At 30.7% G+C, this 15,768-nt stretch overlaps 2 protein-coding genes and 1 pseudogene across 2 annotated transcripts; 1 reads left to right on the top strand and 2 right to left on the bottom strand.

The window, feature by feature from the left end:
• Window positions 1–789, bottom strand: LOC129903086 (zinc finger protein ZAT11-like). Its single transcript, XM_055978570.1, has one exon. It carries the CDS (start codon window positions 672–674, stop codon window positions 177–179), a length of 498 nt encoding a protein of 165 aa, XP_055834545.1. The 5' UTR covers window positions 675–789; the 3' UTR covers window positions 1–176.
• A 2,522-nt stretch (window positions 790–3,311) lies between these two features.
• On the bottom strand, window positions 3,312–4,019 carry LOC129903282 (zinc finger protein ZAT11-like). The gene has a single exon (XM_055978793.1). The coding sequence runs from the start codon at window positions 3,926–3,928 to the stop codon at window positions 3,440–3,442; it is 489 nt and encodes a 162-aa protein (XP_055834768.1). The 5' UTR covers window positions 3,929–4,019; the 3' UTR covers window positions 3,312–3,439.
• Window positions 4,020–7,162: 3,143 nt separating this feature from the next.
• On the top strand, window positions 7,163–7,990 carry LOC129904612 (zinc finger protein ZAT11-like; annotated as a pseudogene).
• The last annotated feature ends 7,778 nt before the right edge of the window (window positions 7,991–15,768 follow it).

Below are 15,768 nucleotides of genomic sequence, written 5' to 3'. Positions count from 1 at the left end.
TCTGATTTAACCTGATCTATTCATGATAAAATCAAATCATATCATATTACGAACATAAATTACCTAATTCATCGTAGATAAACAGAATCAATGGAATTTTGGAAGAATACAAAAAGAATTAACAAATTGGTAACAATTTTCCTAATTCTAAAAGGAAAGCATTGGAAAGGGACTTATTAAAAGCATCGCAAAACAGGCGATGCAATTGGTGTTGTTGGCCATAACTTGAAATCAACATTATCATCACGAGGGGTTAAGTTTAAGTCCAAACAAAAAATCCTCTTGCTGCTATTTGACTTCTTCAACATTGGTATCATCGTCGATGTTTTATTAATTTCATTGCGGTGACGTCTCATATGTCCGCCTAATGCTTGACCCAAAGAGAACTCCATACCACAAACAGAGCATTTATGCATCTTATTCTTTTTGTTGGTTTTCACAAGAAACTCTCCGAGTAATCTTGATCGTTTATTATGACTAGCACGGTGACCACCTAAGGCTTGGAAAGACGGGAAGCGTTTATTACAAGTCTTGCATTCAAAATCATTAATGTGAAGATGATCTGATGATGTACAAGTATTGTTGAAACTGGACAAAAGCATTAAGGCGCAATTAGCCATGACCTCTGCTTCAATTTGCATATTGTCTTCTCTGCTTCTTTTCATGGTTGTCATATTATATTGATGCAATAAAGAATGAAAATTTACAAAGATTGTTTTTAATTTGTAGTGTAGTATCAAATTTAGAACTTTGGAAGAAAGGTTTGAAGTTAGAAGTTGAAGAATTTGATACACTTTGGTTGGTGACTTGGTGTTGCTTCACACATATATATATAGGTTGGAAAAAACAAGCTTTGCGTGTGTCTGAAAAACGAGACATATTAAATAATATTTGTTTGACTTTTTAAATTTATTGTTGAGTGAGTCAAAAGAAATACAATTGGTTTACAAGTGGAATCAATTTGATTTGAAATCAGCAGTTGCCAGTTGGGTGTTGCTGACGCGTTAGTCAATAATGTGAAGTGGGAATATTTTAGGTCAACAAAAAGAGTACACTCTCTCCATCTCCGTTTACTTTATACATATTCTTAAAAATAATAAAATATATTTCTTTTGATAATATTCATATTAATTGGTGTATAGATTCAATAAACTCGGAGGATGACTAGTTAATATTTAAGGTAAGCTAAGATTTTTTTTAATATACTAAATTAGACAAGTGAAAATAAAAAGTTATTTTTAGTACTCCCTCCATCCATTTTTACTTATCAAATATTAATTTAACATAATTTTTAAGAAATAATAAATAAAATAATAATTTTGCTATATTTTCCTTCAAATATAATAAATTCAATTTTTTAAAAAATACATTGAGAGATGATTATTAGTTACTAATATATAAGAGTAAACTATTCATTAATTTTTCAAACGGTATAATAGACAAATAAAGATGAAACTAAGAATATAATAGACAAATTCTTCATGAGTTTGGGTTCGTTGAGGTTTCTAGAACACTTCGCAGAGCTTTCGTGACTCGTGAGTTTCACACTTGCAAATGTAAGCCTCGATAAGGACAATTAAACGTGTTTTATAGGCTTGAAAGAACATCATTTTTATCTCATAATTAATTACTCTATTTATTTATACTTGTTTAATTTTAAAAATTAAGAAATAATTATTATTAATATAATTTATTTATATTAGTAATTATAACTTTTTTCTAGTGTATTTTCAAAAGTATTAAATTTATTATTTTCAAGAGATAATCTATTATAATTGTCATTTTATGTAAGTTATAACAAGTATTACTTCTGTGAAGAGGGGGCTATTTAGCCCATTCGCAACGTGAAGATCAGAGAGCATTATATTTTACCTAATACAAAAGATTAAGGGCTAAGTGAAATTAATAAAATATTAAGACATAAATAATGGTAGAATGGTAAAAAAATAAACTTGTTATTGAATGTTTCTAAAAGATCGTATAAAAGAAAATTAAGATAGATAATTTGAGATGGAAAGTATAATTTTCAATTAGCAGTTTTCTTAGAATATTCTTTACATATATTATATGTTTTTTTTCCTTTTGCTAATGTTTTAATATTTGTTCTTTAGCTGCCAAAAATATATTTACGGCAGGAACTAATTATATTTCATTCCTTTTCTATTTTTTGTTTGATTCCATCATCCACTTTCAATATAAAAATATTCACATTCCGTTCAAGCACTTCCAAATCATGTTATATACATATTAACATGTTCGAATCATATTTTTTTATTTCTTCGTCATAAACAATATTTTCTATATTCGTTAGCATACTTAAAGTGTTAAACTTAAATAGAAAATTTTCAGGAACGCTACATTTCTTTGTTAGTTAACTTGCCTTTCAAACTCTTTTGTAGATTAGAGGCAAGGTTCCTTGCCCCCCTCTAGGCAATGTAAGTTTTTTTCTTATAATTGCTTTTTCTCTTTGCTTTTACTTGTCATATTACCTTTGACAGATATTTGTGCTCGTAATCCTTTCGATCTTTCATACTCAGACACAGATGGATCGTCTCAGTTCGAAGATTGGCTTTGGTCTTCAAGGAAGGAAGAAAAGGCCAAGGCGTTGTCATGTTACTTAGAGAAATCAAAACTTTTTTTTTATCTGCGTAGATCTGACACTACTGGCAGGATCGAACATACTTGATAATTTGAATTTGACACACCCATTAAGAAAATAATAATTGACATGACTATTTTGCCATACTATTCTTATTAATTGATGTTTATTATTAAATCTTGGAAAATGATTTAAGAAAAAATAATTAATGCTAAGAGTAGAACGGGAAAAATTGTCTTTTTCTTACATATTGTCTCACTAATTAATAATTTCATACAAAATTTCACGTCGGATACACCTAGATACATGTACTTTTGCTACCAGATACACTGAAATAGGGAGAGAGGCAAGCGAGAGAAGGAGAGAAGCGAGCGAGATAGACTATGTATCACAGATACATGCGAACCATACTAGATAAATTTGTAAGCTAATTTATTTAAATAAAATTTGTAAGCTAATTACTAATTAGATTCATACCTTAATTAAGTGTAACCAAATGATGATTCAGTCTCCTTTGCCATATCAGAGTTTGACGCAGCAGTGCACAAGAATATTTCATTTGCATCACATTTGATTCAATTATTTGTATGTTCAATCGATGTTATTAAACCAATAATTAATATTTTCAAGGTAACAACAAAATCAAACACATGATTTGTAAATACCTATATTCTAGGTGGTAATAATATTGATAGATTAATATGCAAAAGAATCAACGAACTAATTAAGGATTTTATATATATACAACAAAAATAAATGGAAAGAATTCCACAAATAACTGCATGCAGCTACTTAATTCTCCTAATCCTAATTAAGGTTAACAACAAATTATAAGTTGACTTAAATAAATATTCGAAAGACGGGAGATGGAGCCTCTGCCATTGGCCATAACTTGAAATCAACATTATCATCATCAGGTGTTATGTTTAAGTCCAAACAAAAAATCCTCTTGCTGCTATTTGACTTCTTCAATACTGGTATCATCGTCGACGTTTTATTAATTTCATCGCGATGACGCCTCATATGTCCGCCTAATGCTTGACCCAATGAAAACTCCATACCACAAATAGAGCATTTATGTATCTTATTCTTTTTGTTGGTTTGAGCAAGAAACTCTCCGAGTAATCTTGGCCGTTTATTATTATGACTTGCACGATGTCCACCGAGGGCTTGGAAAGACGGAAAACGTTTATTACAAGTCTTACATTCAAAATCATTATTATTGTTGTTGTTGTTGTTTAAACGAGACAAAAGCATTAAGGCACAGTTAGCCATGGCTTCTGCTTCCACTTGTCCATTATCTTCTCTGCTTCTTTTCATGGCTGTCATGTTTATACGGAATCAAGAATGAAAATATAAGGATTTATTTTTGTTATAATAAACTTCTAAAGAAATGAGAGAATTTAGAAGTGGGAATTGATACTTTTGTTGGTGTTATATGTTTCACATATATATAGTTGTAGGTGGAGTTTAATATAGTACGTGTTATTCAAGATTTGTTGTTTCGTTTTCCTTGTTGGTTAAGTTAGTCACATTTTTAACGCGTTAGAGTAATAAAATAATGTGAGTGGAATATTTTTCAAGTAATTTCGTTGAGCTTTCTAAAACATAACACTTTCTTTCCGGTTCACAAAAAAGGCGCATGTGCAAACGTCTCCTCGAAAAGACATAAGTGCTTACGGACTCCTACGCTATTGATTAGCTTCTATTGTCAAAAATAAATGGAAAAATTAAGTAGATACATTATATTAAGATAATATTTATTATTTATGGTAATGATTTATTTTACTGGATACTTAAAATATATAACATAATTTTAAAATATATTGTAGAATTTTTTTTATAAAACACATATAATACAATTTTTATTGGTATATAATATATTTATTACACACTTTAATATATTTATAATATATTGTGTCATATATATATATATTGCATGCACAATTCACTTGTAATACAAGTGCAAATTTATCATAATATTGTTATATATTGTTATAAATAGTAATAAAAAAAATATTACTATAATCAGTAATCATTTATTAAAAAATATTCACTAAAGTTATTTTTCAATAAAACAATAGAAAATGGGCTTACGTTCAAATATTTGTAAAAAAAATGTAGGGAGTTTAAAATGTAGGGATTCTGAAGATTTGATGAAGAAAATAGGTTAATCGGGGCTGATTTAGGGAGTTTTGCTGAGATTCACGTGTACACACATATTTTTGTGGGATTCGTTAGTTTTTTGACAAATTCTAATAGAAAGATGAAAAATGTTAATTTTTAAATATTTGGAGAATGTTTTTTGTTATTTTAAAAAATGTAATCTAAATTTGGGGTATAATTTAGTACGGGGTGTACAAGACAAATCGTCAAGTCAAATTGAATCGACGAACCAAGTCAAATCGACATACAAAATTGTCTTGTGGTTGGGTTTGGTTTGGCGTTGAAAAAAATAAACCAATCGTTGTTGGTTTGGTTTGGTATCAACAGAAAAAAAATCAAACTGAATTCAAACCAAACCGACATAATACAATATATAATTTTAATTCTTTTATACACAAAAAATATTTATTATAATATACTTTGTAAGTATTTTTTAAATTACTTTATAACTTTTAATGTTTACATATATTATTTAATATTTGGGCTTATAATATGACTAAAAAAATTGATATGTGTTGTGTCTTTTCGTGAGTTTTTGATATGTTTTCCTAACACCTTGTTTGGATGGTTGTTACCCGTTGTATTGTATTGTATTGTTTGTTTAAATACAATATTTATTTTGATTGTTACTTAAATTCTATTGTATCGTATCGTTTAAATCCATCGTTAGGTAATGACGAAAAGACCCATTTTATGTAACGACTGATTTGGTGTGATCGCATCGTCACCTTAATATTTTCTTCTCATTTTGTCTATATTTTTTATTTAATAATTATATTTCATCTTTTACTCTCCCTTTTCATAGAAGCTCCACCCCGTACCCTACTTTTCTTGTAAGTTTATCATTCAAATCATGAATGTGTGACATTATGTAATGATAGAGAACTATAAATCTTTCCAAACACTGTATTCATTAAAATAATACAATACGATACAATACAACACAATACAATACGATATATTATGAAACATTACGTAACAACCATCCAAACAAAGTGTAAGAAAATGTCTTGAAGATGCCATTGTACATCTTCTTTTTTAATTATTCTATTTATTCAAGTGTCTTTGAGATGTCATTAAGCAATATAATCACACAATCAAGGGAACAACCTTCAATTGAGAACTTCAAGTGCAATATTAAATCACACGATCGAGGGAACAACCTCTTCAATTTGATTTTTTTTCAATCACTGTGTAATTATAAGAAAAACAAAAAAAACCAAAAAATCAAAAAAATCGAAAAGACCGACTAAAACCGAAACTGAAAAAACCGATATTAAATTAGTTTGATTTAATTTATAAATTTAATAAATCGACATAATTGATTTAATTATTTTTTAATAAAAAATCAAATTAAACCGATCTATGTATACCCCTAAATTTAAGGATGATTTTGATAAAGGAAGTCCTTGTTAATTAGTACATAACTGGTTCACTCAAACGCCAAATGTGGACTTTGGACTGAATTGGAAGAAAAAGAGAGGAAAGAATTAAAATTTTATATACTAAGAATATAAATAAATATTAATGCATTACACCAGGATATTATTATACAAATAATTATTCATAATAAAGTAGAACCTCTTTAAATTAATATTCGGTAAATTAATAAATTCTCTAAGATAATATTTTTGTTCTATCCCAACTTACGTCAATGAAAAAAATCATTGATATCGATAAGATAATAAAATAATATACTTTCATAAGACCCCTATATAAATATATGATCTTATTAATATTATAAATTAATATTTTTTTAAAATTAAAAAAAATATCTAAGACAATTTAGTGAAAAATGATTGTAGTGTTTTATGTTAAAATTTGAATCTAGTTAAAGTTTATCTCTAACTTTTCTTATTGCATTCAAAAATTTCAATGTTGTATTCTCGAGTTGCATCAAAAAATTGTGAATAGTTCTAAACGCGATAAGTGCTTCCATATGCATAACTGACTCCAAAGATATTGTACCTCTTCAACTTCATCATCGGATCATTTTTGTCTCGGGACCTTTTATTTTTTTCATCATGTGGGAGTTAGAATTAATTCCTGTTTATCTACTTCTAGCCATGTGGGGAGGAAAGAAACGTCTGTACTCAGCTACAAAATTTATTTTGTACATGCCCGGGGGTTCTGTTTTTCTCTTAATGGGAGTTTTGGGTATTGCTTTATATGATTCTAATGAACCAACATTAAATTTTGAAACATGAGTTAATCAGTCATATCCTGGCAATAGAATAACCGTGTCTACTTAGTAGTTTACTCGGATTGAGTTTCCATATTATCCCTTTTACTTCCTTTTTTGGCAAACAAATCCGAGTCCAACTTGGTTAGTAAGAGGAAAATGGACACTATATATAGTTGTAACTAAATAATCCCACTCACTACAATTGAATTCACTCCAATATTTCAATTATTATTATTTATATAGCCATAGTTCCATCCTAATAACAAGACGACTATTCTCTTATCGCAATTATTTCAGAATTCCTCAAAAGCACATATAATTTAAAACGACTAAAGTATGTGCACACCTAGCACAATCATAGACATGACGTTGAAGAAAAGCAAAGTAGAAGAAGAATCAGTGGAGAAATTCGCAATGACGAATTGTGTGGATATAGTGGGGAGGATCGAGTCATTAGGATGACCTAAACTCTTCAAGTGCAAGAAATGCAATAAACGATTTGAATCATTTCAAGCATTTGGTGGACACAGTACAAGTCATAAGGATAGGAAGAATAAGTTCATCACGATGAGTACTAAAGGTGACTCATTACCTGTTAATCCACCAATAAAACACGAATGCTCTATTTGTGGCAAAGAGTTTGCTATTGGACAAGCATTGGGAAGACACATGAGAAAACATCGCGATGAATTAAATCAAATCGACCAGAAGAAGAAGAAATTGAAGGAGAATTCGAAGAGTGGTAAAATTGAAGAAGCTCTTCACGACAAGACGGATTTGGGTAGTACAAGAAGAACTTTGTTCTTGGATTTGAATTTGACAGCATATGAGAATGAGTTAAGAATGGGGATAATTCCTTTCTAGTTTTGGTTGTAACTAATCATACAGTTAGAGATGGTAGAAATCTTGTTAGATACTTAGAAATTTCAATTTTTGTTGGTGTGGCTTGGTGTACATATACAAAGCTGCACAATTTGTTTGTTTTTCTTATGTAAGAATTTTTAATACAAATATTAATTTTATCTGCAAGGGTCTGTTAATTGACAAGTCATCTCGATAACTTATGTAATATTAATTCAATAGTTGTTGACACCTAATTTTGACTCTATATATTCAGAATTAATTTCTTCAAATTTACTAGTTATTAAATAGCATAAAATACCTTTTTTTTTAAAACACTTTTTTAACTATAAAATAATCTATTGATAATTTTCCTTACTTTTGTAAATAGTAGAATTTTTACCAATATTTCGTCTTTTTAACCAAATTCAATAACCATTATTTGGTCGTAGTCATCTGCACATAAGCAAAATATTATCGCAGATTTTTTTTTTAGAAAAAATATTATCGCAGACTTATTTTAATTAATCATCATTTTTGTTTTAATTCAAATCACATTTTTTAAACTTTATTCATGAAATTACATAAAATATGCTTTATAATATTAAATTATATTTTATTTGCATTTTATCTCTCATTATATATATCTTTTCGCCACAGTCTATTAATATATGAAATTAAGAGGAATCAATTTAAACGAATCCCGATCTCAAAAGGGTGAAAATCCTTTTTAACACATTTAACATCTAACATCTCGTCATAAACACTACAATCATAATGTCGTTATATAAGAAAATAATTAATAAGATTTTATTAATTAAAAGGGCAAGTAATGAACATAAGATAATTTGGTAGATTTTAACATTAATTGTAATTCTGGACAATCATCTAAAAATAGAAATTCACGTATTAAATTATAAAATCATTTTTAATGTCCATAAGATTCTTAAAGTTGGTCAAGAAAGGAGAGGATTTATATAATATCAATTTTATTTGAATTTGACTCTTAAATATTAGTAGGTCTTTTAACATAGCTCAAATAAAGAAGTATTTAATAATCGTGATTTAAGCTGATCTTTTAAAGTCCTAAATAGTAGAAAAATTATTAAATGACTATTTAACTATGTGAAATCTATATTTAAATTGCTCTCAATATTATTAGATATTGTGTTTGAGTTATAAAAATTAAATTAAAAAAAAGTGCAATTTTTTGAAAAGTCTAAGGTAATTAAACTATTAATTAAGACCATTTTTTCTTTAAGAAGTAAAGTAGCAACACACACACACACACGAAGGTTTGGGCATCTCAATCTCAAGAGTTTGATAACTTATTTTAGTAATTGTAGCTAGTAGGTTATGAAATTAGGGATATTTTCAAAACTATAAATGATGCGTGTTTTTATAAAATATAAAAGTTTGAGGTAATTTTTAAATTTTTAAAAGTTCTCAAATAATAGAATTTGGCTCGAATTCTAATCTTTTCTAGTATTTAAAAATTTGAATTTGTTTGTCAAATAATGACAAATACTATGGCTAAATAATGTTTATTGTCAATTTTTTTCGCAATTTTTTTTTAAAATATCTATGACCGAGAGGGTTCAAGGTAAGAAGCTACATATTTTAAGTCCCACTCTTCATCCATGAATCTTTATAAGGACCGGAATAAACAGCAACAGATCCTAAATATATTATGACACTAAGATAAAGAAAACACTATTCTAATCCTTTAATTACCAATTAGACAAACCATGTCAAGATAGGATTAGGACTCTATTAATCAATTTCCTAGTTAGTAGTCGCTAAGTTAAATACGAGTTAAATCCATATTCAATTCAAATAATACTAATTAAGACCACTATATATATATACTAATGTCTATGAACGTGCTTTGCACGTTACTTTCTATCAATTATCATACAAAAAAGAACCCCGATAACTAATTTGGAGTCCCATCCCGCACCTGACACATGAATCGGGACTCAACTTTCGAACCAAGACTCAACCCCAACTCTCGACCCAAGATCTGATCCAACACTTGTCCCAAGACTCGATCCGAGACCCGACTTCTGACTCGAGATTCGATTCAATATTCGACCCTGGACCCGATTTGAAACTCAACCCCGACATTTGACCTCGACAATGATCTAGGACCCGACTTTCGGTACCAACTCCCGATTCGAATTTCAGATTGGGACCTGACTTTCGACCTGAGATTCGACCCCTGCACCTAACTTTCGAATCGTGATCTAACCCCACCCAACCCTGACATCTAGCATGAGACCCAACCTCGACTTTCGACTCTTGACTAGACCCAACTTTCAACCCGAATATCCTACCCCGACATCAGACCCTGAACTTGACTTGCGAACCAAAATCTGAACCTGACACTCGACCCCGACTCCAACTTTCGATCTAGGATCTGATCTCAACTTCAGACTTAGGACCCGACTCCAACTCTTGATTCGGAACCCGACATCCGAATTAGGACCCGACTACGAGATTCGACTTTTGAACGGACCCACTTCAATACTTGACCTAGGACCCGACCTCGACTCTCGATTTGAAACCCAACTCTGACACCCGGCATGAAGCACCATCCTGACACCTAACTCGGCACCCAAACATGACACCCCCCCCGGAATCTTACCTCGATTTCTAACTTAGGATCCAACACTCAAATTGAGATCCGATCCGGGATCCAGAAGTTGTGTCTCGAATCATCTTGAATTTAGGAAAAAAGATTAATGACGGGAGGTTGTATCTTATTGAATTTTTGATTGAACATTTTGCTATTTATTGAAAGACTCTAAGATAAAATTATCATTTACTAATTTTCCACAATAGACAAAATTATCATTTACTATTTTTTAAATTATTGTTATTTTATTACTATGCAAATATGTAGGACTTTGAAATTAATTAAATTTATAACTATTAAATATTTACTCATTGAGGATACAAAAGTCGTTCAATATTTAATGGATATTTTGGTCAACCATTATTATAAAACGTGTAGAAATTCCCTACTCATAGTTTACTTGAAATAGATTTAATGTTAAGCTCCTAGTATTAATAGGATAATATGTATCCTGCAATAAACTTAATTCTAATAAAAATATATTTTGTTCAGTCCTAGTACAAAATTAAATTTATACCCATTAGTAATTTTTTAGATGGAGGAAATTTTAACTTAAAAAGACAAATAAGTAAATGAACTTTTATGGATATTTTGTTCAATCAATATTTATATTCATGCTTTTATAATAATATAGATAGATTACATTCCTACACACATATTTCTAATTGACAAAAGCAAATTGAGTCACTATGGCTATATCAATCTTTTTAGAAGGATTTGGTTGTTTCACTATGTGGTATAATATGAAGAAGTGTGGATGCAAGTCCTGTCAGCAGTTGTTCTATTCGTAGCAACTATGTCAACATGTATCCAATTTACAACTACTTAAACGACAATCTGATTCCTATTTCTATTTCTATTCATATACAATTTTGAAGTGTTCTCCAAACTTGTTATCTTTTCTTGAAGTTAATTATTTCTTTTTTTTGCCCTGAAATTGGAATTTAAAGCTTGAAGCAGTACATGAAATTTGAAGATGGTTATTTTTTTTGAAAATTTCGATGGCTTCAAATATGTTTTATAGACAAATAGTTTACTCTTCTTTTAGTTTATTTTATCTTTTTTTAGACATGCTCTTTCGGAGAAATTGTTGTATTAATTTGATTTCTAGCTAACTTTTTGATTCTATGAATCTAGTTGCTTAAGCTATTTCTATTAGATAAGGTCTTCAATGTTGTTTGAAAAATAATTTTTCAAATATTATAATTGAAACTGATTCTTTGGCTTTGGTACATATGCTAAGTGGAGAGTGGAAAATATCTTAGAATGTGACAATGGAGGTCAATTCCATTACCAGATTAAGGAATTCCATGTCCGTAGGAGTACAACACTCCTTAAGGGAGGAAAATACTCTTACTGACTTTTTTGCTAACTTGATTTTTCGTTTTGCAGGTACATATGAATTTAGATCTTTTCACGAGGTTCCAGATTCACCCAAAAGAATTATCATCTTAGACAAACAAAGCACACCACAATTGGGATACGACAATCAAACACTACAAGATTATAAAAGGTTTGTTTCGAATACACTTTACAAATGATATTGGTGAATAATAAAGTTATATTAGATGATAAAGCTGCTACACACTCTATGATGTTTGAATGAAATTCAGTTGGTTGATATATCATTCACCTAGTGAGAGTTTGGGGTGTTTCATATGGTATAAAAGCAAGACTCATAGATTGTAGCAGTTAATTATCATTTACAATAGATTTATTATTTCACAATCCACATAGCAGAATAATTTCGAAATTGTTTATTACAATGGGTTAGTCTAGTAGAGAAGAGAGAAAGTGGTAGGGTTCAACAGTGTACCTGACTGGTTCCTCAAGTTCAGAAATACTTTACACAAGCAATAATGCAAATCCAAGAAATCCATACACAACCTCGCAAAAAGATACTCGAAATTTGTAATTCTTTAAGGATTTAAGCTCTCGTGATGGTATTAATCCTAGTTTTGAGGTTCAACCCATTAAAATTTAAATCTAAGAAGAAGAACTAATTTCAACTAACTTGAGGTTAAATTGATGGATTACCAACAATACTCTACCCACAGAATCAGCACAAGCCTCACTTTAAGTTTAAAAAATGTTTGGGTGAAGGAAGAAAGCCTATCTCCTCAGTAGATTTTCGTTCCAGCCTTGCCAATTGAAGCAAGACGATGCCAGCATTATGCCGCAAATGACATGAACTTGAAGTTCTTGAAAGACCCAAATTAGCTCAGATTTATAGAAGAGGAGTTGGATGGGTTACCTTTGAAGCAAGTTGCTGGGCATAAATAATGGAGCTGTTAGAATCCAAGAACTGCTCATCAGATGGGAGCTTATTGTTAGTAATCTATATTGTAAAACGTTGAAACAGCAACAATAATTTCTGAAAATAAAAGACAGAAGCTGGATAGAAACTTAAAATAAGAACAATATTTGAAAAATTATGTAAGAACAAGAATCGAGCCCACTGAATGCACAGTGTGTCCTTAAGGAAATTATCCCCCTCAATGTACCCGAGGTTTTTGGAATCTTTCCTCCCAGTATAGAACGATTTACTCACCAAAATAGTGGTACAACAAATTAAGGTGACTGCGAACCACTCGAAGGCAGTATATCACATAGTTTTTTTAAAGAAGTGCAGTAAAGAAGAAGAAGATGATTATCAAAATTTTTTTTGTAGTCAATTCTGAGGATCAACAGAAATATATAGCCTGTTTGGGAAAATGTTTGCAACTTTTCAGAAAAGATTGCAACCTTTCGGAAGGAAATATTTTAAATTAATCCGGGAAAGAAAGAAGTCGAGTTACAGGTTAGGATTTTTAATTAATTAAATAATAATTAATTAAAATTAAAGAAAATTTGGTCCAAAAAGATTATCAATCAATTAGATAATTTGACCAAATCCAAATCCAAATTCAAATCCAAATCTGAATCCGAATTCGAATTTAAATCTGAATCTGAAGACAAAACCGAACCGAACGAAGACGACGACGGCGCGAGGAGAGACCCTCTTCTTGACCCTTTAGAAACATGAAGGAGTGCTTCTACTTTTAAGTAGGAGACCTTTTCTTTCCATCACATATGTAGGACAAATGCTTATTTCATAAAGCAAGAGGGAACAACTTATTTTTCCCTCCACTTCGTTTTTCCTCAATTTCCCATTCAACTTATCAATTAAATCCAAAAGTCCCCACATGAATGGGGAATGACTATAAGATAAAGGAATGCACAGATAAGTGTGTGATATACAAACGAAGATTAATTGTTTCTGGATAAGTAGGTTTTCCTTTGAACTTTCCATAGTGAACTTATATAGGATATACTCGATCAATCGGTAGATGAAATATCTTTGAACCGTCAAACTTTGTTGTATAACTAGACAACATAAGTCACACAATTTAACTCTCAACCATCTATGGTTCTCACGGTTGTATTCGTTTCAGCCATGAACACCGCCTAATTTCGTGAATGCATAGAGAATAGGCCTTTACCTTCATTCTCCTTGAAGCGGCTTATACTTCACACTCCCATAGGTGATTTCTAAACGTGTAGTCCTATAGACACATTATCTAGTCATTTTCTGCCAGACTTAGATAATTATTAAAATACTTTAATGCTTTATTAGCTCATTAAAAAGCCTTAAGGTTTTATCCTTGTTTCTGAACATTGTCATCATCACAAGAATGGGTTGAGTTATTTGAAAATGTTGAACCGCCATTCATAACTTTGTTTGATCTCTTTGAACTTAGTTATTGGGATCTCCAGTCTACTAGGTAGAGTTACCGCCATGATGACTTGTCCTAGGCCTTAACCCCATTACCCTCGATGATCTTTCAACAACCTCTCTAGATAGGACTTTTGTTAGTAGATCCGATACGTTATTTCTTGCCTTTATGTAGTCAATAGTGATAACACCACGAAAGAGTAGTTGTCTAACAATATTGTGTCGCTGTCGAATGTGACGCAATTTTTGTTATACATAATGCTCCCTGCCCTACATATTGCCGCTTGGCTATCACAATGTATACATATAGATGCCAAAGATTTAGGCCAAAATAGAATATATTCCAAGAAATTTCATAGCCATTCAGCTTCTTCACCGGCCTTGTCTAAAGCTATAAATTCATATTCCATTGTAGAGCGGGCGATGCATGTCTATTTTGATGATTTTCAAGACACTGCTCCTCCACCAATGGTGAAAATATATTCACTCGTGGATTTAACTTCAGATGATCCGGTGATCCAGTTTGCATCACTATAACCCTCAATTACTGCGGGATATTTATTATAATGCAAAGCATAATTTTGGGTGTGTTTCAAATATCCCAAGACTCATTTCATTGCCATCCAATGAGTTTGATTGGGATTACTCGTGAATCGACTCAACTTGCTAATAGCACATGCTATATTTGGTCGTGTACAATTCATAATATATATCAAACTTCTCAAAACTGGTGCATAGTCCAATTGTGAGTCACTTTCCCCTTCATTCTTTTGAAGTTGAAAACTTACATCAATTGGAGTCTTTGCAACATTGAAATTTAAATACTTAAACTTATCAAGTATCTTTTCAATATAATGTGACTGTGATAATGCTAGACCTTGTGGAGTTTTATGGATCTTAATTCCTAAGATCAAATCAGCAACCCTTAAGTCTTTCATGTCAAATTTGCAAGCAAGCATACGCTTCGTAGCATTCAGATCGGTAATATCTTTACTCATTATCAACATGTCATCAACATATAAACTAACAATGACTTCATGATTTGGAGTATTTTTAATGTAAATACATTTGTCACACTCATTAATCTTAAATCCATTTGCCAACATTGTTCGGTCAAATTTCGCATGCCATTGTTTAGTTGCTTGTTTAAGTCCATAAAGTGACTTAACAAGTTTGCACACTTTCCTTTCGTTACCAGGAACTAAGAAACCATCAGGTTGTTCCATGTAAATTTCTTCCTCCAATTCTTCATTTAAGAAAGCTGTCTTGACATCCATTTGATGGATTTCAAAACCATATACGACTGTCAGTGCCACCAACACCCAAATAGATGTTATTCTTGTTAGTGGGTAATATGTGTCAAAGTAATCAAGACATTCTTTCTGTTTATATCCTTTGACTACAAGTCTTGCCTTATATTTGTCAATAGTACCATCAACTTTCATTTTTCTTTTAAAAATCCATTTTGATCCTAAAGATTTATTTCCAGGAGAAAGATCAACCAATTCCCATGTATGGTTGTTCAAAATTGATTGAATCTCACTATTGACTGCCTTTTTCCAAAATGCTGAATCAGAAGAAGACATTGTTGCTTTAAATGTTTGAGGCTCATTTTCAAGCAAGAA

This window comes from Solanum dulcamara, chromosome 9 (assembly GCF_947179165.1).
Source record: "Solanum dulcamara chromosome 9, daSolDulc1.2, whole genome shotgun sequence".
Taxonomy (NCBI): Eukaryota; Viridiplantae; Streptophyta; class Magnoliopsida; order Solanales; family Solanaceae; genus Solanum; species Solanum dulcamara.
This window is presented reverse-complemented; position numbering and strand designations above follow the sequence as displayed.

What these genes read in the sequence shown, in the direction of transcription:
- LOC129903086 (XM_055978570.1), bottom strand. Translation starts at nt 674, where the DNA reads ATGACAACCATGAAAAGAAGCAGAGAAGACAATATGCAAATTGAAGCA.
- LOC129903282 (XM_055978793.1), bottom strand. Translation starts at nt 3,928, where the DNA reads ATGACAGCCATGAAAAGAAGCAGAGAAGATAATGGACAAGTGGAAGCA.